Below are 23,889 nucleotides of genomic sequence, written 5' to 3' on the forward strand. Positions count from 1 at the left end.
CCCTACACCAGGGGTGTCCAAAGTCGGTCCTGGGTGGCCGGTGTCCTGCATAGTTTAGCTCCAACTTTCTCCAACACACCTGCCTAGAAGTCTAGTATACCTAAAAAGAGCTTGATTAGCTGGTTCAGGTGTGTTTAAATGGGGTTGGAACTAAAACATACAGGACACTGGCCCTCCAGGACCGAGTTTAGACACCACTGCCCTACACAGTGTAGTCACTGCTCTCTACTTTCTGCACTTGAGAAACAAGTAAACTTAAGGTTTACTTAAATTTAAAAAAAGATTTGCGCTACAGTGATTGCAGATGAACTTATAACAGAAGGGTGAGGGGTTATCTAACCATAATCATGAGATTTGCATAAATTCTGTGCACTTTTGGCCCAATCCCAGTTCTATTTATGTCTTTGCCAGGGGTGGCCAAACCAACGCAATCTCACGGCAATTGGTACCTTTTTGATTTAGTGGCTAATTCGGATTAATTCGTACAATCTAATTCGTACAATTTAGCACGATTAGCTCATCACCCAATGACGGTTAGGGTTAGGGGTGGGGTTGAATGTCACGCCTCCTTTTTAAAATCGTACATTTCCGTGTGACTGAACTCGTACGAATTCGTATGAATTAATCTGCGGTCACACTGGGCTTGTCCTCCCATAGACTTCCGTTCATACGTATGCGAATGTGTCAGACCGGAAACGTGGGGTCATGCGTCAAGTTTTACAGGTTGCTGCAATGCAAAGATCAAGCTTGGTGAACTCGGACCTGCGAAATCACATCGCTTGACTGCGTGAGACCCACCGAGGATCAAAACGTGTCCTCTGGACAAAAATTTAAAACATGGAACAATCGCTAGCTTTTTTAATGTCTAATAATCTTGTTTAATCCCGCCCCTTTTCGTAGTGCCGTATGACAGAATTTCGCAAACACAAACTTTAGCCACTAAACTGACAAAACGTAAAATACTTGCGTTTCCTCGTCAGATCAGGCTGGCCAAACTTGATCTTGGAGGGGCAGTGTCCTGCAGACAAACCTGAACCAGCTAAATAAGCAATTTTGGGTGTACTAGAAACTTCCACCCAGGTGTGTTGAAGTTGGAGCTATACTATGCAGGACACTGGCCCTCCAGGACTGAGGTTTGGTACCCCAGCTCTGCTCCTGTCCCGTTGGCCCTTGCAACTAGAGTGTCAAACTCAGTTCCTGGTGGGCCGCAGCTCTGCACAGTTTAGGTTCAACAATAATAAAACACACCTGATCACCGTAATTGAGTCCATTAGGCTTGTTTGAAACCAACAGGTAAGTGTGTTGGAGCAGGGTTGGAACTAAACTCTGCAGGGCTGCAGTTTGATACCCCTGGGGTAGGGATAGAAATATTCCACCAAGTAATGGGACAGCACTACTACACGCACACACATCGTCATATATCGTCACTGGCTCATACATCACAAGAGATGTTGTCTGCAGTTGTCATTCCTAAAGGCACAAACATGTTTAACAGATTATACGCAACATAGTTTTGCACTGTATTTGGACTTTAGAAAAGGTTATAGCGTGTGAGCCTTTGGGTTTCCTTAGGCATCCCTGTTATGACCTGTGCTTTGTGTTGCAAGAAACACGAAACTGTACTGTGTATTTGCTCAGTGCTCATGGTTATGGATGTAAATAGAAAAAACAACAACATTAATGTCATAGCAGACGTGCCGTAAAAAATGCCACTGCCACCAGATGTTTCTGACAGACTGGCCTGTTCTGCTGGTCATTGGGTGATGTTATCAGAATTTAAAATCTGCTTTTTTAAAGATTGTGACCGTAGATGCTTGTTTGTAGTAAAAATCCTTATAAATGGCCTTTTTTTTTACATGTGGGTCTCTTTGCTTGCATTTACAGCCATGTTGCTCATATATTCAGGGGAATTTCTCATACCCTTTTTGTTTGTAATATGGTCCTGAAAACTCTTTGTTTGAAAAAGAATAGGGACACCCCTACCCCTTTATATGAACACAAAAAATGATGGTCAGAGGTAAGTGATGGATTAAAGCAAGGATGTCCAATCTCATGGAGTGTCATGGAGGGCTGGCGACCTGCTGAGTTTAGCTTCAACTTGCTTGAACACACCTGCCAGGAAGTTTCTAGTATATTTAGTAAGAGCTTGGTTAGCTGGTTTAGGTGTGTTTGATTTGGATTGGAGCTGAACTCTCCAGAACACTGGCCCTCCAGGACCATAGCTTGGACAGCCCTGGATTAAGCAGTATCTGAGATTGAGCTTTAATATAGTTTAAATTGGTGTTAAAGGATATTGGTCGGTCAGAACGGAACAAACACGAGAGTAAAGCGTGAAAAAAACAAAGGAGAAGCCATAAAAAACAGCAAGTGATGCGTCTGCAACCTAAAACATCAACAAACTGCCATGTTCAACTATTATCATCACCTTCTGGACAATTATGAACTCAGAATGATGGAATTACTTTCTAAAAGAGGCTACATGCGCTGCTGAAGAGATGAGAGGTTTGCACTGACTATGGGCTGTGTTGCGTGTTGTAATAAGGACTTAATATGTATAACCATTTTCTGTAAAAGTGTAGTAGATTTGCTATGGTATTTTTAAACCATAAGTTCCTTTTGCGTGTTTTATTATTATTGTTATTTTCTTCTTCCTTTTCTTTTTCTTATTATTCTTTACCAGGTGTTGAAGAATAAGCTGAGCTCTATGTGTTATTCTCAGTTTAAGAAATGTTTGACAGCTATTAAAGGTTAACTTGGATGTGTGGAATAATTCATTAATTCATTTTCTTGTCGGCTTAGTCCCTTTATTAATCCGGGGTCGCCACAGCGGAATGAACCGCCAACTTATCCAGCAAGTTTTTACGCAGCGGATGCCCTTCCAGCCGCAACCCATCTCTGGGAAACATCCACACACACACTCATACACTATGGACAATTTAGCCTACCCAATTCACCTGTACTGCATGTCTTTGGACTGTGGGGGAAACCGGAGCACCCGGAGGAAACCCACGCAAACGCAGGGAGAACATGCAAACTCCACACAGAAATGCCAACTGAGCCGAGGCTCGAACCAGTAACCCAGAGACATTCTTGCTGTGAGGCAAACGTGCTACCCACTCCGCCACTGCGTCGCCCATGTGTGGAATAATGTATAAGTTAATGTGTGCATACATTAACACATACAACATAAACTCATGAATATTCATATAATCGCCCAGATCCTGAAAATCTTGTAAAACCGGCCCTCAGAGACATTCTTATCGTGACAGTTGTCATATATTGACGCGTGACAGGACCCCTTGGCATTACTTTTGATGCTTAGGCAGGACTTTGTTTTGTTTGTTTTTGTAGTTGTTATGAAATCGACCCAGATTTTGGTTAGAACATTTTCATTTTCCTTTGACTTAACCCCTTTATTTGTCAGGGATTGCCACCGCGGAAAGAACCGCCAACTTATACAGCATATGTTTCTCACAACAAAATTGGGATTTGGGTTGAGTTAAGGACAGTGTGCGAATTATACATTGACGATCAGGGGGTCAGCTTTTTGGTAATGTTAGTTTGTGTAATACAGTATATGCTTCAGTGAGTCAAATTTATGTGTGTATTTAAAATACATCTAATTTATCAGTAAAATATATTTAGGTCCTCAGTGTTTTGTGGGATAGGCCATTTAGTGTAGGCTATTCTGACCCGATTAGTTATTTTTCGGCTTATTTTAGGTCAAACCATACAAACTATGCATCTAATCTGACTTTTTTTTTAGGCTTAATGTAAAAACAAACACCTATTTTATGAGAAATCATCACTCGTATGATGCTCTAAATCAGCAGGTTTCAGACTGTTGAATGATTTTTCTGGCGCGATTATGCATTCACAATGGTATGAACCATTATGGGTTGGTCAAATTGATGTCAATCATTAATTTTCTCTTCGGCTTAGTCCCTATATTAATCAGGGGTCACCACAGCGAAATGAACCACTGACTTATCCAGCATATGTTTTACACAGAGGATGCCCTTCAAGCTGCAACCTATCATCCATACACATTCATTCACACACATACACTTTGGACAATTTTAGCTTACCCAATTCCCCTATAGCGCATGTCTTTGGACTTGTGGGGGAAACCGGAGCACCCGGAAGAAACCCATGCAAACACAGGGAGAACATGCACAGAAACACCAACTGACTCAGCCAAGGCTCGAACCAGCAACCTTCTGTTGTAAGGCGACAGCACTACCCATTGTGCCACACGTCGCCACAAATTGATATCCATAATTTTATTTATTAACATTATTATTTAAATTACAGATCAGAGTGAACTTTTTCTCAGATTTAAAGAGACCCCCCCCATACACCTTGTTTTGACATCCTTCAGGGGGGATCAAACCTTAATTAGGGGGGTCAAACCCCACCGTTATTCACACCCTGGTTGATAAGGGTGATATCCTGGTTGTTTACATACTCATATTCAATAACTACGGCAGTGAAGAATCTGTGTTTATATAACAAATTGCAAAGACTTTCTTGTCAATAAAATGTTTGTAGAATTTTAATGAAAATGTATTAAGTCCATTTTGGAAAGAATCGTTAAGATAACTGTGGAAAAAAGTGAAGTGCTGTGAATACTTCTTTTGGGTCGAGCTAAAATTGTTCCTATTTTCACTTGCCAATAGGCTTTGTGAAATTGATGACTAATACCTAAGATCAGAGGCCAATCGGTGCTCTTTAACAGAAGTGACAGTAATGCATTGTGTATGATCAAAGACAAGATCAGAAAGAATCATCAGTGTGTTTCTGACGTCTGTAAAATATCTGGCATGCTAAATATCTGGACCTGTCGACGATTCAAAATCCTGCTGTGAATAGAGTTCTGACTGTGATCGCCGATGACCAATGAGAGAGCAGGACAGAATGCAGCAGAAAGATCAGGGGGGAATTATAGACCATAATCTAGGTCTTCAGTTCTGTGAAAGGCTCATACTCAGTCTTTCTGAACTCAAGAAATGCAGAAAGGTTAGGGAAAACTAGCAGGATCCCCCATGACTTTGTGATGTTTACACTGTAAAACCCAACAGACAACTTTATCAAATGAAATGAGTGTATTTAACTCAAAATTGACTGAAAGTTAATTCTACTCATTTAAAAAAGAGTTTTGAACTCAGTGTTAAAGGTGATGAGTTAATTAAATACCTCATTACTTCAACTTAAATTAAGTTCACAGTACTCATATAGATTAATTTTTTTAACTCAAATGGTTTGTTGCAATCGGCTTCCTCAAACAGTTTGAGTTGCCTTAACTTATTGAGCTTTACAGTACTCAGTTGGTTTGAGTTCTCTTCCTTTTTTGGATTTTACTGTGCTCAAATTGCTTCTTTTACTCAAATGGATTAAGTTGACAGTACTCATTAGGATTAGTTTTTAAAAGTAAATGGTTTCATGCAATCGGTTTCCTCAAATGGTTTAAGTTACCTTCACTTTTTAGGTTTTACAGTGTAGTCTGACATGTACCACAATTGGTCTTTTGCGAGAACTCAGCTCTTGTTTGATCTCACATTATTTGCTTAGCAGTTCTCATGTTCATTTGATTGTAAAATGTAGTTTGTGAGTCTGAAAAAAAAACATGTAAATCATGAAGGGTGTACAGCAAAAAATATATATTTTTGCTGTTTGTACTAATTACTTGTTTAAAATGAGCTGAAACAACACAATTCTTTAGATTTTTTTGGGACAAATTAATTGTTTTATGTTCAATCTACCTAATCATTAGTAGTTAAGTTGTCTCCCAAAATCTAAAGAGTTGTGTGGTTTTAGATCATTTTAAGTAGTTGAAAAAAAATGGAGTGTAAAATTGTGCAATATTTGAAAAAAATTGACAATTTTAAATATCATGCCATCTGAATTGGGATTACTGTCATTCAACTGCAAAAAGAATCTGAGGAAGTGATGCTGCTGCTCATTTATGCCATTATTGACTGATTATTGTGAGGTCACCTGACATTGCTAACACTTTGACATCCCAAGAATGTTCCCCAAAAAAACACTGTCTTACATTAATGTTATATCCCATATTAAATGAAATTTGTTTCTTCCAAGCTCCCAAAAAAACTCAGACTATGAATTTTGTTCCAGACCAGTGCTATTGCAGTCAGACATTTGACAGCATATTTATTATAAAACAAAAGGTTGTACAGCAAATAATTGTTTTACATATAATAACCAAGATCTATAAAATGTTACGTACTGAAGAATGAATGTAATATAAATCAGTTTTTAGAGATCAATAACTGATTTTTTTTCTATGGATAATTTCAAGTTCACATATCACCCCTTAAGCACAATACTTTCACATGTTCTGTCTAAAGCAGACGACTTAAACGATTTAGTCAGCAAAGTTATGTTTGGAATGTAGGTTAATGCATGCAAATTTGAAATTCTTTTGTTTGTTTAACGGATTCAAAGAGTTGTCACTCATGAACCAACTTTTCCAGTATAACTGGAAAATAATAATTGCTTTAAAAGATTATAACATTTAGAAAGTTAAATCTAAACCTAAGAGAGATGTTAAAACCAATCAGGACAAACGTCTTACACTTTAGCTTAAGCTTAAAGTTTGGGCTGAAGCATATTCTAAACATGTTAAGAAAAAAAAAGGACAGGATCTCTTGTTGACGAACAATCATTTAACTTTACAGTTTTGCTTTTAACAATATTTAACATTAGAACCCATTTATTTCATGTTAGGTAATACTCATGTTCAGACACTCATCAATTCTCCAAACCAGTTCACTTGCATAAGATGACAGGGAGAGATAGAGCACATCCTCTCAACCGCTCAAGCCCAGAACATGGAAACTCTAGGTCTGTTATAAATATACAGGCATGTTTGCTGTGCACAATAAAACATACTGTACAGTATATTCTGTACACACATGATTTAACTTTAATTTCAAGCACCCATACACACTCATTCACACACATACACCATGGACAACTCAGCTTACCCAATTCACCTATACCATGTTTTTTTTTTTGTTTATTTTTTGACATCTCGGGGGGGAAACCAGAGCACCCGAAGGAAACCCACGCAAACACAGAGTGAACATGCAAACTCCACACAGAAATGCCAACTGACCCAGCTGGGGCTCAAACCAGCGACCTTCTTGCTGTGAGGTGATAGTACTACCCACTGCGCCACCGTGCTGCCCTTCGCAAAAACTGCAAAAAACGTACCTCCTAGGAAATCTCCAGAAATGTATATAGAGCTACATTTTCAGAATGAGCCTGGGTTGACTAAACTCAATGATGGCTGGTGAGAGAGCAGAACATTTTCATAAACATCTGGCAAAACAGACTTCTCCATGAGAAGCTCCACATCTTTACACTGGTATCGATTTGCTGTGGACTGACACCACAGAGTGTCACAGGTGTGCGCAAACTCATAGAAAAGATGTGGATCAGTGAGATGTGCGTCTTCCCCGATGTGTGACTTTAAAATCTCTCCATGAGCAACAGTACAGGTGCGGATACATCTGCACCGGCTCTGTCATTCTGCTCTCCAGAGTATTTATGCGGCTAGTGTTGTTGTGTCAGATGTTCTCCTGTCTGACAGCCTGAGTGAAAAAGAAATTGCATGAAGAAATCGCACGTCAAAGAGGGCAGTTTCATAACACACCCACCGACTGCGTAATCAGTATGGAACAGTGGTAGCTCAAAGCTATTTAGGAGCCAAAAAACAATCTTTCCCAAAAGTTCGCTTTGATGAGATGTTTTGAACTGCTTTGAACTTTCCTCAGGTCTCTACACAGGCTCCCAGTTACATTCAGAATAGATTTTAAAGTATTACTCCTTGTCTATAAATCACTAAATCACCTAGGACCTCAATACATTACGCCCCATTCACACGGGGCTTCAGCATCACCGCTTGACAGAGGGTGTGTCTAAAGTTGGGGCTGACGCGATCATCAAAGCAGCGTCAGCCAATGAAATTAGTCAGCAGAAGGCCACTGTCTCAGCTGATTAATGTGCATACAGCGATCTGATTGGCTGACGCTTCCATCGGTGCTTGAAAAGTTGAGCAAGACCCTGCTTCTGCAGCTAGCAACACCTCTGAAGCGGCGCCGACAGATCCACAATGCACTTCGCCAACGTCTGACATCACCCATTCAAAGTGATTGTTAAGCGTTGGAGCTGACGCCCCGTGTGAATGGGGCGTTACAGATATGCTCCCTGAATATAAACCTAACAGATCACTCAGATCATTAGGATCATATAAACTAGAAATTCCAAGAGTTCAGTCAAAGCAGGGTGAATCGGCTTTCAGCTACTACACCACTCGCTGCTGGAATCAGCTTCCAGAAATGATCAGATGTGCTCCAACATTAGGCACATTCAAATCAAGACTGAAAACACATCTGTTTAGCTGTGCCTTTACTGAATGAGTTACTATAATAATAAATCACACTAGTATGTATTTTCTTTTTTATTCTTTTATAACCTGCTTTTACCACATTTTAATCAGTTTTTAATTACTTTTACTATTTGTTTTATTTTCTTACACTTGTCTCTTTTATTCCTGTTTATGTAAAGCATTTTGAATTGCCACTGTCTATGCAACGTGCTACATAAATAAACTTGCCTTGCCTTGCCTTTTTTTTTATTCAAAATAGTGTCATTTAATTTGTTCTTCAATATTATTTCGAAGTATACCAGCGCCTTTATGCAGTGCAATCTGGGGACTCCAATGTTGTGCGCATTCAACTAATGTTTCCTGTCTTGTCCTTTACAGACAGAGATGTTTCTGGACTACTTGAATCTTTACCTAAATTCTTTGTTCTGCTTGCTGGGGTCAGAGGCCCCTAGGTGGAGGACCAGGGGGCACCCTGGGGCTTAAACTGCAAGTCCAGGGAGAGAGGTGGACCCCTGGGTAGCTTGCTGGGGTCAGAGGCCCCTAGGTGGAGGGCCAGAGGGCACCCTGGGGCCTTTCCTGCAAGTCCAGGGAGAGAGGTGGACCCCTGGGTAGCTTGCTGGGGTCAGAGGCAACTAGGTGGAGGGCCAGGGGGCACCTTGGGGCCTATACTGCAAGTCCAGGGAGAGAGATGGACATCTGGGTATCTTGCTGTGGTCAGAGGCCCCTAGGTGGTAGGCCAGGGGGCACCCTGGGGCCATTCCTGCAAGTCCAGGGAGAGAGCTGGACCCCTGGGTAGCTTGCTGGGGTCAGAGGCAACTAGGTGGAGGGCCAGGGGGCACCTTGGGGCCTATACTGCAAGTCCAGGGAGAGAGATGGACATCTGGGTATCTTGCTGTGGTCAGAGGCCCCTAGGTGGTAGGCCAGGGGGCACCCTGGGGCCATTCCTGCAAGTCCAGGGAGAGAGGTGGACCCCTGGGTAGCTTGCTGGGGTCAGAGGCAACTAGGTGGAGGGCCAGGGGGCACCTTGGGGCCTATACTGCAAGTCCAGGGAGAGAGATGGACCCATGGGTATCTTGCTGTGGTCAGAGGCGCCTAGGTGGTAGGCCAGGGGGCACCCTGGGGCCATTCCTGCAAGTCCAGGGTGAGAGGTGGACCCCTGGGTAGCTTGCTGGGGTCAGAGGCAACTAGGTGGAGGGCCAGGGGGCACCTTGGGGCCTATACTGCAAGTCCAGGGAAAGAGGTGAACCCCTGGGTAGCTTATGCTTCTTTTATACCAAAACATAAAACAATCAGTTTTCTAGTATGTTTGCATGTTGTGGACTGTTTGTAAATTGTTAAGTGTCGTATTTTGCCTTTACTTAAACTTTTGTGCAGTACGTTGCAGCAATAAAAAATTAATTTGTGAATTAAGTATTAAGAGTGACGCGGTGGCGCAGTCGGTAGTGCTGTCACCTCACAGCAAGAAGGTCGTTGGTTGGAGCCTCGCCTGGGTCAGTTGACGTTTTTGTGTATAGTTTGCATGTTCTCCCCGCGTTGGCATGGGTTTCCTCCGGGTGCTCTGGTTTCCCCCTCAATCCAAAGACATGTAGAACAGGTGAATTGGGTAGGCTAAATTGTCCATAGTGTATGAGTGTGGGTGAATGTGTATAGATGTTCCCAGAGATGGGTTGCAGCTAGAAGGGCATCGGCTGCATAAAACATGTGCTGGATAAGCTGGTGGTTCATTCTGCTGTGGTGACCATAGATTAATAAAGGAACTAACCAAAAAGAAAATGAACGTATGAACTAATTAAATCTGGTGACAGATGTTCAAGAGAGACCTCTGCTGTCTCCACATGTACTAACTTTACCAACCTGCATGTCAAAAAAAAAAGTTTTTCACTCATATTTTTGGTTTGTTTTACAAGAAAATTGCGAAGCTAGCATCATAAACAATCATTTCGTCATGTGTTTTTAAGATCAGAAGAGAAGTGACATGTCTTTACAAAACAAAATGCACACATTTCCATGAACTCTTGACCATAATTTATGAGGTCTTTAGGTAGATCAAAGCAGTAGTTCAAAGCAAAAGGTCAAAAGCACAGCAAACAAACAACTCCACCCAAAATATTTAGGTATAAATGCAGACACAACAACACTCAAAGCTTCTGTTCACAACACTGCAGACGAGAATTAAGTTTGTTGTATTTGTTCATCAGAAACAAACACTTGGATATTTTGGTAAGATGCATTATCACACACACATGTGCTCTCACACAAAACATTTTCATATGATATATTTTTATTGTTTTCTTTTTTCCTTATCTCGTACATGTTATGCAAATTACATATATTTCTGTATGTACGTGTTGTATTTTAGAGAGCACACTGGTGAAGACTCAAGAGAGGATGGGGAAACCTGTCCTGTTGTATGTTATAGGACTGCTGTCTTTTCTTGCCAGTAAGCCAAAATTTCAATATTAAATATTACAATAATCATAACTCACTTGTCCATTATTAATATTTAGATATTAAGTGATAAGCTGTTTTTATGATGTAAAACAGAACATAACTCTTCTGTTCTTTCTCCATTAGGTGAAACAGATGCAACAGGTAAAAACTTTCAAAAATAAAATATAAAATCATATTAAATATACACACATATATATAGTTGAAGTCAGAATTATTAGCCCCTCTTTGATTTTTTTTTTCTTTTTTATTTATTTTTTAAATGATGTTTAACAGAGCAAGGGAATTTTCACAGTATGTCTGATAATATTTTTTCTTCTGGGAAAAGTCTTATTTGTTTTATTTTGGCTAGAATAAAAGCAGTTTTTAATAATAATAAAAAAAACATTTTAAGGTCAAAATTATTACCCCTTTTAAGCTATATAAAGAAAAGATTGACGCAGCTTCTCTGACTGCAGCAAATTTAGTTTTTGCTGTTGATATTTGCCACCAATTAATCAGAAAGTGACGATTTTTTTTTCTTTTGATGTTTGGATGAAAATGCTGATTAATTTCCACGTCTTTTATGCGACATTCCAATTTTGCTCTTAAATTTAATTTCATCTTTGGACGGAAACAGCTATTTATATCACTTTAGAAATAAAGGTGACCACATCTGTGCCATATTTCTGAAAGTTCCTTTTTAAAAGGACAGTTTTCTTGAAGCTGATTACTTGCAATCTTACACAAAGTTTTCAATGAAAAGTTATTATTTACTGCTACTTTGAAGAAGCATGTATCGTTCACATTTGACACAAATGCTGTAGAATTAATATGAATGATTCTTATAAGATTGATAATGATGTTTTATTGTTCACACTTTAGCCCCAACTGATTTTCTCCCTTTTGGGAATGGAGACACACTAAACCCTGTGTCAGATGATGGAAGCTCTCCGGCCATTACCTTGACGCAGCCTATCACCTACTTTGGAAACACATACAATATAGTCTTTGTAAGAACTGATTTGTGGTTGCAGATTTGATAAAGTACAAATAAAAATGTTGCATTGTGAAATACGATGATCTGAATACTTGTTCTGCCATTTTAGGTCAACAACAATGGCCAGCTAACATTTACTGCACCATTGTATGAGTACAACCCCATGGTCAAATCAGAACGTGACATTATTGCTCCCCTGTGGACAGACCTTGACAATACACAAGGTGGAAACATCTCCTATAGAGTGTTTACAAGCAGCGATGTACTTGCACAAGCCACTGCAGCTGTTAATCAAAACTTCCCTAGCATACCTTTTGTGGCTACCTCATTGTTTGTCGCTACCTGGGTGAATGTGCCATACTTTGATGATGAAGGGGTAAGAGCTATAGTATTCTTTTGGTTTTTTAATGAATGGTCCATTTTGCTTGTTTGGAAAGATTAAAATGCCATCTTTTGGTGTTTTTTAAGGTGGTCACTGTTCAAGTGGCTTTAGTCTACAACCTTCAACGCACTTTCATCCTATTTAACTATGCGAGTACTCCTGCAACAACAGGAAATTGGATGGTGAGTGAAGATTTAAGCCCAGTTCAGATGACTTGATGATTTGCTTGACATAGGGGCAGGTGTGTCAAACTCAGTTCCCAGGTAGGGTTGCACCAATTGTTTATAAGTTCTTGATTGTACTGGAATGTAGAGTTTTAGTAACTAGCTAGCTTGTAACAAAATTTGTTTTTACTTCAGTTGCACCACATGTTCTTAAGGCAGAACATAGCTAGTAGGTCATAAGCTATCTGCAAAGTAGATCTCAAGATGCTCTAGATCAGGGATCACCAAACTTGTTCCTAGAGGGCCAGTGTTCTGCAGATTTTAGCCCCAACCCTAATCAAACACCCTTGAACAAACTAATCAAGGTCTTACTGTATACTTGAAACACCCAGACAGGTGTGTTGAGGCCAGTTGGAGTTGCAGGGCACCTGACCTCCAGGAACAAGATTGGTGACCCCTGCCCTAGATGCTCAAGTTATGCAATGCCGAGTCTGAATTATAGTTAACCAGGAGCTAAAATATTGTATTTCAAGAGTTCACACTTAGCTGATGATTGATTATAAAGCTTATTTGGCATGCTGTCCTGAGAGAGAGAGCCATGAGCTCATAAGATGCTTGAGCCTAGGGCTCTGTCCCGCTTGCAAGGCGAAAGGAGAGTTTGAGCTCAGGTGTAGTAGCTAATTAACAGATAGTGATTGCTCTTAAGAGATAACTACTTACTAGAAGCATGTCTACAGTGCTGATTTGGATTAGTCGATTCACTTAAGTTGCGTGTTTTTGGACGGTGGGAGGAAACCGGGGAACCCCGGGGATACCCACGTGAGCACATCAGCAGTCCATTCACCATACTTTTTGCAGGCGATCAATCTTTCCCTGGTGTTTTTATTGAAGAGAAGTGGCTTTCTTTGCTGCCCTTCTTGACACCATGCCACCTTCCAAAAGTCTTCACCTCCCTGAGCGTGCAGATGCGCTCACACCTGCCTGTTTCCATTCCTGAGCAAGCTCTGCACTGGTGGCACTCTGATCCTGCAGCTGAATCCTCTTTAGGAGACAATCCTGGAGCTTGCTGGACTTTCTTGGAAGTCCTGAAGCCTTCTTAACAAGAATTGAACCTCTTTCCTTAAAGTTCTTGATGCTCCCATAAACTGTTGATTTAGATGCAATCTTAGTAGCCTTAATATTCTTGCCTGTGTAGCCATTTTTATGCAACACAATGATGGCTGCATGCATTTCTTTGCATGGTTAACAATGGAAGAACAATAGCTGCGTCCCAATCCACATACTATCCATCCTAAATAGTATTTGAAAATAGAATTAGTATGTCCCAATGCATAGTATGTTGAAAAGAGTATGCCAGAGGTTCCCAGATGGTTTGCAATTTCCAGTAAAAAAAATTATTGTAAACCGTCCATAATCTAACCACTGATATTGCCCACAATACATTGCGCCTTGGATATGAATTAGATTAGAACTACAAACGTGTGTGAAAAGTGTAAATAAACTACAAACATGCTGGACGTCCTAGACCAATTGTCAAGCAGAGAGGCTTCGGTAAAGATGTATGAATGACTGTTAGTCAACATCTAGCCCACTGGAAATATTTAAAATCGCATTACCTGTGTTATATTTCATCTGCAACAACAATACTGAACATATATAAAGATGCGTTTGGACGTCTGATCGTCTGAATGCATAATTACCCAAAGATCTGAGATTTCTCTGCATGAAAGACTCGTGAATGGGAGATTATCCTGCAGCTGCTTCTTCAATAAGGTAGCAAGTTAAATATGGCAGAAATGTGGCTGGTGTGTGGATGATTGACAGGGAGCATAACTTAGCAACACAATAATCTGTTGAAGAGGAAGTAGTATGTCCCAAAGCTTGTATAATCTTCTGTTGCACACTGGAAAGTACAAACTTTTTCTTCACAAAAAAAGCACATACTTTTAGGGCGCAGTATACTGTAAGTATGCGAATTGGGACGCAGCAAATAACATCAAGCATCGCCCTCATCTTAGCATGTTAAGTCTGCCATTCTAACCCAATCAGCCTGACATAATGATCTCTGGGCTTGTGCTCGTCAACATTCTCTCTCAGTTAACAAGATGATTACTAAAATGATCTCAGCATGACAGCAATGAAATGCAGAGGAAAGTTTTTTCAGGATTAAGTAAATTTTTATGGCAAAGAGTGACTATGCAACTCATCTGATCACTCTTCATAACATTCTAGAGTACACTCTCAGAAATAAAGGTATGCAAGTTGTCACTGGGGTGGTTCCTTTTCAAAAGGTACAAACTTGTACCTTAAGGTCCATATTAATACCTCAAGGGTACATATTAGTACCTAAAAAGTACAAAAGTGTTCCCCTTAAACTTTTAGGTACTAATATGTATTTTTAAGGTACCAATATGGAACCTTTAAGTGCAAACGTGTACCTTTTGAAAAGGTAGCACCCCAGTGACAACTCACATACCTTTATTTCTGAGTGTATATGCAAATTGCTATTGTAAAATCTTGAGCAGTAACTTTTCCAATTTACAATATGTATGTATTTCTCAAAACTTTTGGCCACTACTTTAGAAATCATGCAATGATTGATCCCAAAGCAACATGTAGTGTTGCATATTTGGTATCCACGACAAGTCAGAATTGTATCCAGACAAAATCGCATAACCTGACAAAGTGAATGTTGCAACCTACAATAAAAATTGTACAGTCTAAACAGGGCTTTGAATATTTGCAAATTACAGAGCTATATGAGGAAATATGTTCATTAATTTTTTGTATTACTATGTTTACTTCTTCAGGCTGGTTTTCACTCAATGATCCTTCACAGATCTTTCACAATTCCAGTAAACGCTGTCTCAGAACTCGCATCAAGCAGCAACATCAATATTAATGGTCAATGGTCTTTCCATGTTGACGGCGCTCAAACCTGTAAGTCAATGTTTCAAACTTTATATTTCTGAGCTTATGTTTTGATAGCAGAACCACACAATTTCATGTCATAAATGCATTTCCCAGTGCCAGCCAACTTTCTTGAACCCGATGGAAAAATATTGAACCCAGCTGCTGACAATGGATCATCTGGAGCTATTATTCTGCAGCAGCCTTTCAAATACTTTGGACGGACATACAGTCAAATATTTGTAAGCATTACATTCCTATAGTATTCCTATTATAAAGTGACAAGTACTGTATGTTACAGGTTGCAAATGTCTTAAAACTACTTTCTAAAAACTTTTAGGTAAGCAACAATGGATATCTCTCATTTACTGACCCACTGTCTGGCAACACTCTTACTTTGAATTCCGGAAAAGACATCATTGCTCCTCTTTGGACTCATCTTGACAATACTTATGGTGGAAGCATCTCTTATAGCAAGAGTGCAAGCAGTAATGTGCTGGCACAAATCACAGCAGCGGTCAAGCAATACTTCCCCAACATACCTTTTGCAGCTACGTCAGTATTTGTTGCCACCTGGGTTGGTGTGCCATACTACAGTGGAGCAGGGGTAAGATTTACAGTGAACCTTCATTTTTAATCAACTGTTCATCTTGCCTTTTCAATCGTTTTAACTGTTTTCTATTGGTGTTTTGAAGTTGGTCAGTTTCCAAGTGGTTTTAGCCTACAATGTTCATCGCTCTTTTGTCCTGACCTATTACGGGGATGTTGCACAAACAGGACAGCAATGGCAGGTAAGTGAAGAGCTAGTCCTTGCACATTGTCAAAATAACAATAATAAGTCCTAATATTGTAGTCCACTTTGTAGTAACTGCACACTGAATCATTTATTAAGCAACAGCAACTAGTTAATTCATCATTAAAGCATTAACTCTACAATGATAGACATTTGTAAGCAGTTTAGAAATACAGCTACAAATGCTGTATTCTTGACTTAAAGGCACATGTATTATGTGCTTAATGGTTGTATTTTCAAACATTGTATACTAAATTAAGTTTACTTTTTCACTACAAAATTATAGTTGAAGTCAGAATTATAAGCCCCCCTGAATTATTAGACTGCTTGTTTATTTTTTCCCCAATTTCTGTTTAACAGAGAGACTATTTTTTCAACACATTTCTAAACATAATAGTTTTAATAACTCATTTCTAATAACTGATTTATTTTATCTTTGTCATGGTGACAGTAAATAATTTCACTAGATATTTATCACTTAGACACTTCTATTCAGCTTAAAGTGACATTTAAAGGCTTAACTAGATTAATTAGGTTAACTAGGCAGATTAGGGTAATTAGGCAAGTTATTGTATTACAATGGTTTGTTCTGTAGACTATCGAAAAAATATATAGCTTACAGGGGCTCATAATTTTGTCCTCAAAATGGTGTTTAAAAAATTAAAAACTGCTTTTATTCTAGCCGAAATAAATCAAATAAGACTTTCTCCAGATGAAAAAAAAAATATTATCAGACATACTGTGAAAATTTCTTTGCTCTGTTAAACATCATTTGGAAAATATAAAAAACTAAAAAAATGAAGGGGCTAATAATTCTGACTTAACCTGTAAGTGTAGCATTTTTCAAACCAGTTATGTAAGAGTAGTTTGTGGATTTGTAAGGTCATTTAGAATGAGTAAGTAAATGATTAATAAACTATTCGAGCGAACATATTCTGACATATAGTAATAGTAAATAACACTTGATATGTATTTTTACAAGAATAAAAACTGCACCGGAGGGCTAATCATTTGGCTTGTTATCAAGCATTCTGTCATTAGTTTTCTGTTTAGAATATAGCTGAGCCTTTAAATGTTATTTAGAAGGGATTTATAAAGCATAAAATGTCCTCATTTTCGATTAGGTCACGAAATTGCATGCAGTTGGGTTATTTGAAGCATTTATTAACATCCAGGGTAACTATTATTATATTAATGAATAATAAGATACAAAAATTGTAACTCTAATAGTTTATTAATCATTTACTTTCTCATTATGAATGATCTTAAAAAGCACCATCTACTCTTGAATAACTGCTTTGTAAATAAAGTGATAATAATTTAGTAATAAAAAAGATAATTAACTAAATATGAAAATACAGCCATTAAGCATATTATACATGTGCTAATAAGTCAGGAATATAGCCTTTGTAGCTGTAGTTATAGTCACACTTTATTTTGATGGTCCGTTTGTTGAAGTTACAATGCATCTACATGCATAAATTATAAGTAGACTGTTAGGTTGGGGTTAGGGTTGGTGTAAGTTGACATGTACTTACAACAATTCTTATAGACAGTTAAATGTCTGTTGGATGTCTGTGTTAACATATATTAATCAGACAGTCTACTAATACTCGAATGGACTATCAAAATAAAGTGTTACTGTAGTTATAAACTGCTTACTAATGTCTTATTAATGTAGGGTTAATGCTTTACAAATGATTGAATAACTATTTGCTAATGCTTAATAATGATTCATAGTTTGCCGTTTTAAAGTGTTACCAAAAAGGTTTTCTTTGTTTATTACCCTCCCTGTTTCTAAGTTAATGGAATCTTCTTTACTCCTACAGGCTGGCTATAGCACGGTGGACTCTGTCAGCTCGTTCATATCTCCAAAAAACACTGTCTCAGAACTCGCATCAAGGAGCAATATCAATGTGACTGGTTGCTGGGCTTATCAAGTCGATGGATCTCCGAACTGTAAGCCCACAAGTATTATAAATGTTGACAGCAAGGTGCTCTTGGGGCAGGGATGAAGGGAGTTACTAACATTTGTGGACACCACGCCGTGTTCAAGCAGAAAAACCTGAATGTCATTATAAAGTTTGGCTTGAGCACAAACCTTCGAACATTTAGTGTTTAAAATTTGGATGACTGGGGCGAGGCTTGAATGGGTGGGCGCAAAACGAAGAGCAGGTGGGGATAGTGGGTGCGCGAAGTGAAGAGTGGGGGAAGGTCTGAAGGGGGTCTGTTGTGCTGCATGCGAACTAGAGCAGGAGTTTTGGGTTTGATGCGCATGGGGACTGTACCAAAAAGGTGGCCGGACCGAACCAAAAAGCTGGTGGGGGGGTGGGGTAGGCTGGAATTCCTGGAGTTTTCCATGAGAAAGTACAATACGGGAGATGGGTCTGAAATACGGAGGAATCCAGGTAAAAACGGGAATGTTGGCAGATATGCTTGAGCATAAAAAAAAAAAGAAGTAGTAATTTAATTTGTGTAACACTCAACATCCATTATTCTAACATCCTTATTTAAATTAGTTGTGTACCAAGTCAGAAGCAGCAAAAAAAAAAAAAAAAACAATAAGCAACATGGTAAGCGAGAGCATCTTTAGTGAATTCCACTATAAAATGCATAACCACGTAGTTTTTAGTGTAAATGATACATAAATAAAAAAATGTTTAACCAGTGCAGTTCTTGTGATGTTTTGCTTTCATATGAACTAAATAAGGCTTTTTATTTACCTGTTCCTCAGTGCCAGCTAATTTCCTACCATTTGGGAATGGAGAAATTGTAACTCCCCGTTCGGATAATGCCAGCTCTGAAGCCATTGTATTGCAGCAGCCTTTTAAATATTTTGGACGCACACTGAATCAGACCTATGTAAGAACTGTTTTTGTCACTTTTCACAGCAATAGCCTTTTGAATCGGCTTTCATCAAAGTCCACAAGTATTCTTAAATGAGCAAAAATAAAAGCTTTACTTTCTTCAGAGTTTGACTATTCATAAATGTTTTCTCCTGTATTTTAGGTGAATAATAATGGCCTCCTAACGTTTACCAAACCACCGACCGACTGCATTCCCCTTCTGAATTCTGGAAGAGACGTCATCGCTCCGCTTTGGACTCACTTTGACAACAGACGGGGCGGAACCATTTCTTATAGGGAGGATACAAGCAGTGCTGTACTGGCACAAGTCACTGCAGCTGTTAAACAATATTTCCCTAACATAGCTTTTGCTGCTTCATCGGCTTTTGTTGTTACTTGGGACAGCGTGCCATACTATAATGGTGCAGGGGTAAGATCAAAACATTGTTTTTTTAGTGAATTAATGTTGTCCGATAAAGGGTGTAAAGATTTTAATGGCATTTGTTGGTACTTGAAGGTGGCTACTTTCCAAGTGGTTTTAGTCTCCAGTGTTCAGCGCTCTTTTATCCTACTGAACTATGGAAATATCTCAGAGCCCAAACAAACCTGGGTGGTAAGTGGACTCAGATCCTCATACATCTGTTAAATTAAACAAAAGTTGAAAGAATTTGCCTTTGCTTCACTTTTCATTGTAGCAAAAGTCAATTACATTTGTAAAAACTGAGGAGCTAAAATGATTAATTTATGTCTATAGGCTGGTTATGGCACGGTGGACTCTGTCAATTCTTTCACAATTGAAGTATCAAATGCCTCAGCACTCTCATACAGCAGCAATACCAATGTGAATGGTCGCTCCTCTTTCCAAGTTGATGGCACACCAAACTGTAAGCCTGTGAAAGCAAAGCTCTGTCTTAACCTCTACCTTTGTGAACTTGTGCTTCTTCAGCACAACTAAAGAATTCATTCTTGCTATTTTTTTGTCTTAGTGCCAAGCAATTTCCTACCTTCAGGGGATGGTGAAGTAGTGAACCCCACTTCTGATGATGGAAGCTCGGGTGCCATTTTCTTACAGCAGCCTTTCAAATACTTTGGACGTACATATAATCAGATCTTTGTAAGCATTACTTTTTCACACCACCATTTCAGCTACAGGTCATTTACACACCCCTCATGTCTAAAACATTCTTTTGAAGTATTTTATTAACCAACCATAAAATGTATGGTCCTCAATTCTAGCTGAACAGCAATGGGTTTCTAACATTTACTGGGCCGCTGTCTGCCTACAACTCCTCTCTGGTTTCTGGAAGAGACATTATTGCTCCTCTTTGGACTCAACTTGACAGTAGACATGGAGGAACCATCTCCTATATCAATACTGCAAGCAGTAAAGTACTGGCACAAGTCAACACAGTGGTCAAGCAAAATTTCCCTAACATACCTTTTGCAGCTACATCAGCATTTGTTGCCACCTGGGACAGTGTGCCCTACTATAATGGTGGAGGGGTAAGATCAACTAGAATCACTGATTTTTTTATCAATTGTCCATCTTGCTTAATCTAAAGTTTGACTGCTTTCTATTGGTGATTTGAAGGTGGTCAGTTTCCAAGTGGTTTTAGTCTACAATGTTCATCGCTCTTTTATCCTGATCTATTATGGAAATGTTGCACAAAAAGGACAACCATGGCAGGTTAGTGAAGTGTTAATTCCTGTACATTGTGGAAATGACAAAAGTGAGTCCTAATAAAGAGTTTAAAAGCAAAGGCTTGTCAATGCCGAAGAAAGTTTGCTTTGTTTCTTTCTTTGTCTCACTTTTTAAGACAAAAAGAAATTAATTATTTTATTTACTCTTACAGGCTGGCTATAGCACCGTGGACTCTGTCAGTTCCTTCACAACTCCAACAAACAGCGTCTCAGAACTGTCATCAAGCAGTAATGTCAATGTAACAGGTTTCTGGGCTTTGCAAGTTGATGGCTCACCAAACTGTAAGCCCATAAGTTTTATAACTGCTTTTAGAGCAGATGGGGGAAATTTACTAAAGATTTGTACTACTGCCGTGTTTGCATACAAATCCCGAACAGCATTTAAAGTTGAGCTTTCTCTCACACAGTGCAGCAGAAGGCACCCTTAATTGTTTTTAAATAGCCAATTCAGGTTCTAGATTGCAGTTGGCGAGTCAAAATACACAATCTTCGAAAAACTTTTCCTGATTGTAGTTGTCTGCTTTGTTCTCCACAACCTTGCATCCAGATGTAGCCTGCAGGTTGGGCAAGTTCCTTGGCCAAATTTCATTCAGCCGTAAATTGGTGTCCATAACAGGATAGTTCCACTACTGTATTAACCCAATTTTTGCAGTGAATTGGGTACTGACCGAATGTAGGGCACGCATAACAAAAAATAAAGAAGCATCTGGGCAAGTGAGCACATTTCATCTTTAGTAAATTCCCCTATAAAAATGTTTAACCAATTTTTATACTTGTTAGCTTTTGTTTTAATTTTCTGAACTAAAGGAACAATTCTCATTTACCTGTTCCTCAGTGCCAGCTAATTTCCTACCATTTGGGAATGGAGAAGTTGTAACCCCCCGTTTGGATAATGCCAGCTCTGATGCCATTGTATTGCAGCAGCCTTTCAAATATTTTGGACGCACACTGAATCAGACCTATGTAAGAACTGTTTTTGTCACTTTTCACAGCAATAGCCTTTTGAATCGGCTTTCATCAAAGTCCACAAGTATTCTTAAATGAGCAAAAATAAAAGCTTTACTTTCTTCAGCGATTGACTTTTCATAAATGTTTTCTTCTGTATGTTAGGTGAATAACAATGGCCTCCTAACGTTTACCAAACCACCGACCGACTGCATTCCCCTTCTGAATTCTGGAAGAGACGTCATCGCTCCGCTTTGGACTCACTTTGACAACAGACAGGGCGGAACCATTTCTTATAGGGAGGATACAAGCAGTGCTGTACTGGCACAAGTCACTGCAGCTGTAAAACAATATTTCCCTAACGCAGCTTTTACAGCTTTGTCAGCTTTTGTTGTTACTTGGGACAGCGTGCCATACTATAATGGTGCAGGGGTAAGATCAAAACATTGTTTTTCAGTGAATTAATGTTGTCCGATGAAGGGTGTAAAGATTTTAATGTCGTGTGTTGGTACTTGAAGGTGGCTACTTTCCAAGTGGTTTTAGTCTCCAGTGTTCAGCGCTCTTTTATCCTGCTGAACTATGGAAATATCTCAGAGCCCAAGCAATCCTGGGTGGTAAGTGGATTCAGATCCTCATTCATCTGTTAAAATAAAAAAAAAAACACAATAATTTGCCTTTGCTTCACTTTATACTTTTCATTGTAGTAAAAGTCAATTACATTTGTAAAAACTGAGAAGCTAAAATGATTAATTTATGTCTATAGGCTGGTTATGGCACGGTGGACTCTGTCAATTCTTTCACAATTGAAGTATCAAATGCCTCAGCACTCTCATACAGCAGCAATACCAATGTGAATGGTCGCTCCTCTTTCCAAGTTGATGGCACACCAAACTGTAAGCCTGTGAAAGCAAAGCTCAGTCTTAACCTTTACCTTTGTGAACTTGTGCTTCTTCAGCACAACTAAAGAATTCATTCTTGCTATTTTTTTGTCTTAGTGCCAAGCAATTTCCTACCTTCAGGTGATGGAGAAGTAGTGAACCCCACTTCTGATGATGGAAGCTCAAGTGCCATTTTCTTACAGCAGCCTTTCAAATACTTTGGACGTACATATAATCAGATCTTTGTAAGCTTTACATTTTCACACCACCATTTCAGCTACAGGTCATTTACACACCCCTCATGTCTAAAACATTCTTTTGAAGTATTTTATTAACTAATCATAAAATGTATGGTCCTCAATTCTAGCTGAACAGCAATGGGTTTCTAACATTTACTGGGCCGCTGTCTGCCTACAACTCCTCTCTGGTTTCTGGAAGAGACATTATTGCTCCTCTTTGGACTCAACTTGACAGTAGACATGGAGGAACCATCTCCTATATCAATACTGCAAGCAGTAAAGTACTGGCACAAGTCAACACAGTGGTCAAGCAAAATTTCCCTAACATACCTTTTGCAGCTACATCAGCATTTGTTGCCACCTGGGACAGTGTGCCCTACTATAATGGTGGAGGGGTAAGATCAACTAGAATCACTGATTTTTAATTAATTGTCCATCTTGCTTAACTGAAGTTTGACTGCTTTCTATTGGTAATTTGAAGGTGGTCAGTTTCCAAGTGGTTTTAGCCTACAATGTTCATCGCTCTTTTGTCCTGATCTATTATGGAAATGTTGCACAAAAAGGACAACCATGGCAGGTTAGTGAAGTGTTAATTCCTGTACATTGTGGAAATGACAAAAGTGAGTCCTAATACAGAGTTTAGAAGGAAAGGCTTGTCAATGACGAAGAGAGGTTTTTTTTGTCTCACTTAATAAGACAAAAAGAAATTAATTATTTTATTTACTCTTACAGGCTGGCTATAGCACCGTGGACTCTGTCAGTTCCTTCACAACTCCAACAAACAGCGTCTCAGAACTGTCATCAAGCAGTAATGTCAATGTAACAGGTTTCTGGGCTTTGCAAGTTGATGGCTCACCAAACTGTAAGCCCATAAGTTTTATAACTGCTTTTAGAGCAGATGGGGGAAATTTACTAAAGATTTGTACTACTGCCGTGTTTGCACACAAAACCTGAACAGCTTTTAAAGTTGAGCTTTCTCTCTCACAGTGCAGCAGAAGGCACCCTTAATTGTTTTTAAATAGCCAATTCAGGTTCTAGATTGCAGTAGGCGAGTCAAAATACACAATCCTCGAAAACTTTTCTTGATTGTAGTAGTCTGCTTTGTTCTCCACAACCTTGCATCCAGATGTAGCCTGCAGGTTGGGCAAGTTCCCTGGCAAAATTTCACTTAGCGGTAAATTGGTGTCCATA

At 39.2% G+C, this 23,889-nt stretch overlaps 1 protein-coding gene across 1 annotated transcript; it reads left to right on the top strand.

The window, feature by feature from the left end:
• Positions 1-10,562: 10,562 nt before the first annotated feature.
• LOC137489164 (uncharacterized) lies at positions 10,563-22,103 on the top strand. The gene is made up of 21 exons (XM_073939686.1): positions 10,563-10,633; positions 10,773-10,853; positions 10,988-11,005; positions 11,726-11,853; positions 11,950-12,216; positions 12,309-12,404; positions 15,197-15,326; positions 15,414-15,538; positions 15,637-15,903; positions 15,992-16,087; positions 17,919-18,048; positions 18,824-18,951; positions 19,099-19,365; positions 19,453-19,548; positions 19,690-19,819; positions 19,922-20,049; positions 20,172-20,438; positions 20,527-20,622; positions 20,789-20,918; positions 21,472-21,599; positions 21,747-22,103. Exons 2-21 carry the CDS (start codon positions 10,802-10,804, stop codon positions 22,044-22,046), a joined length of 2,979 nt encoding a protein of 992 aa, XP_073795787.1. The 5' UTR covers positions 10,563-10,633; positions 10,773-10,801; the 3' UTR covers positions 22,047-22,103.
• Positions 22,104-23,889: the final 1,786 nt, after the last annotated feature.

Source organism: Danio rerio, chromosome 23 (assembly GCF_049306965.1).
Source record: "Danio rerio strain Tuebingen ecotype United States chromosome 23, GRCz12tu, whole genome shotgun sequence".
NCBI classification, from domain to species: domain Eukaryota; kingdom Metazoa; phylum Chordata; class Actinopteri; order Cypriniformes; family Danionidae; genus Danio; species Danio rerio.

Excerpts from the sequence above, each read along its gene's own strand:
- LOC137489164 (XM_073939686.1), top strand. The coding sequence starts at position 10,802 with ATGGGGAAACCTGTCCTGTTGTATGTTATAGGACTGCTGTCTTTTCTT. Across the intron at positions 11,854-11,949 it reads ACACATACAATATAGTCTTT|GTCAACAACAATGGCCAGCT; the intron begins GTAAGAACTGAT and ends CTGCCATTTTAG. Across the intron at positions 19,549-19,689 it reads AGCCCAAACAAACCTGGGTG|GCTGGTTATGGCACGGTGGA; the intron begins GTAAGTGGACTC and ends TTATGTCTATAG.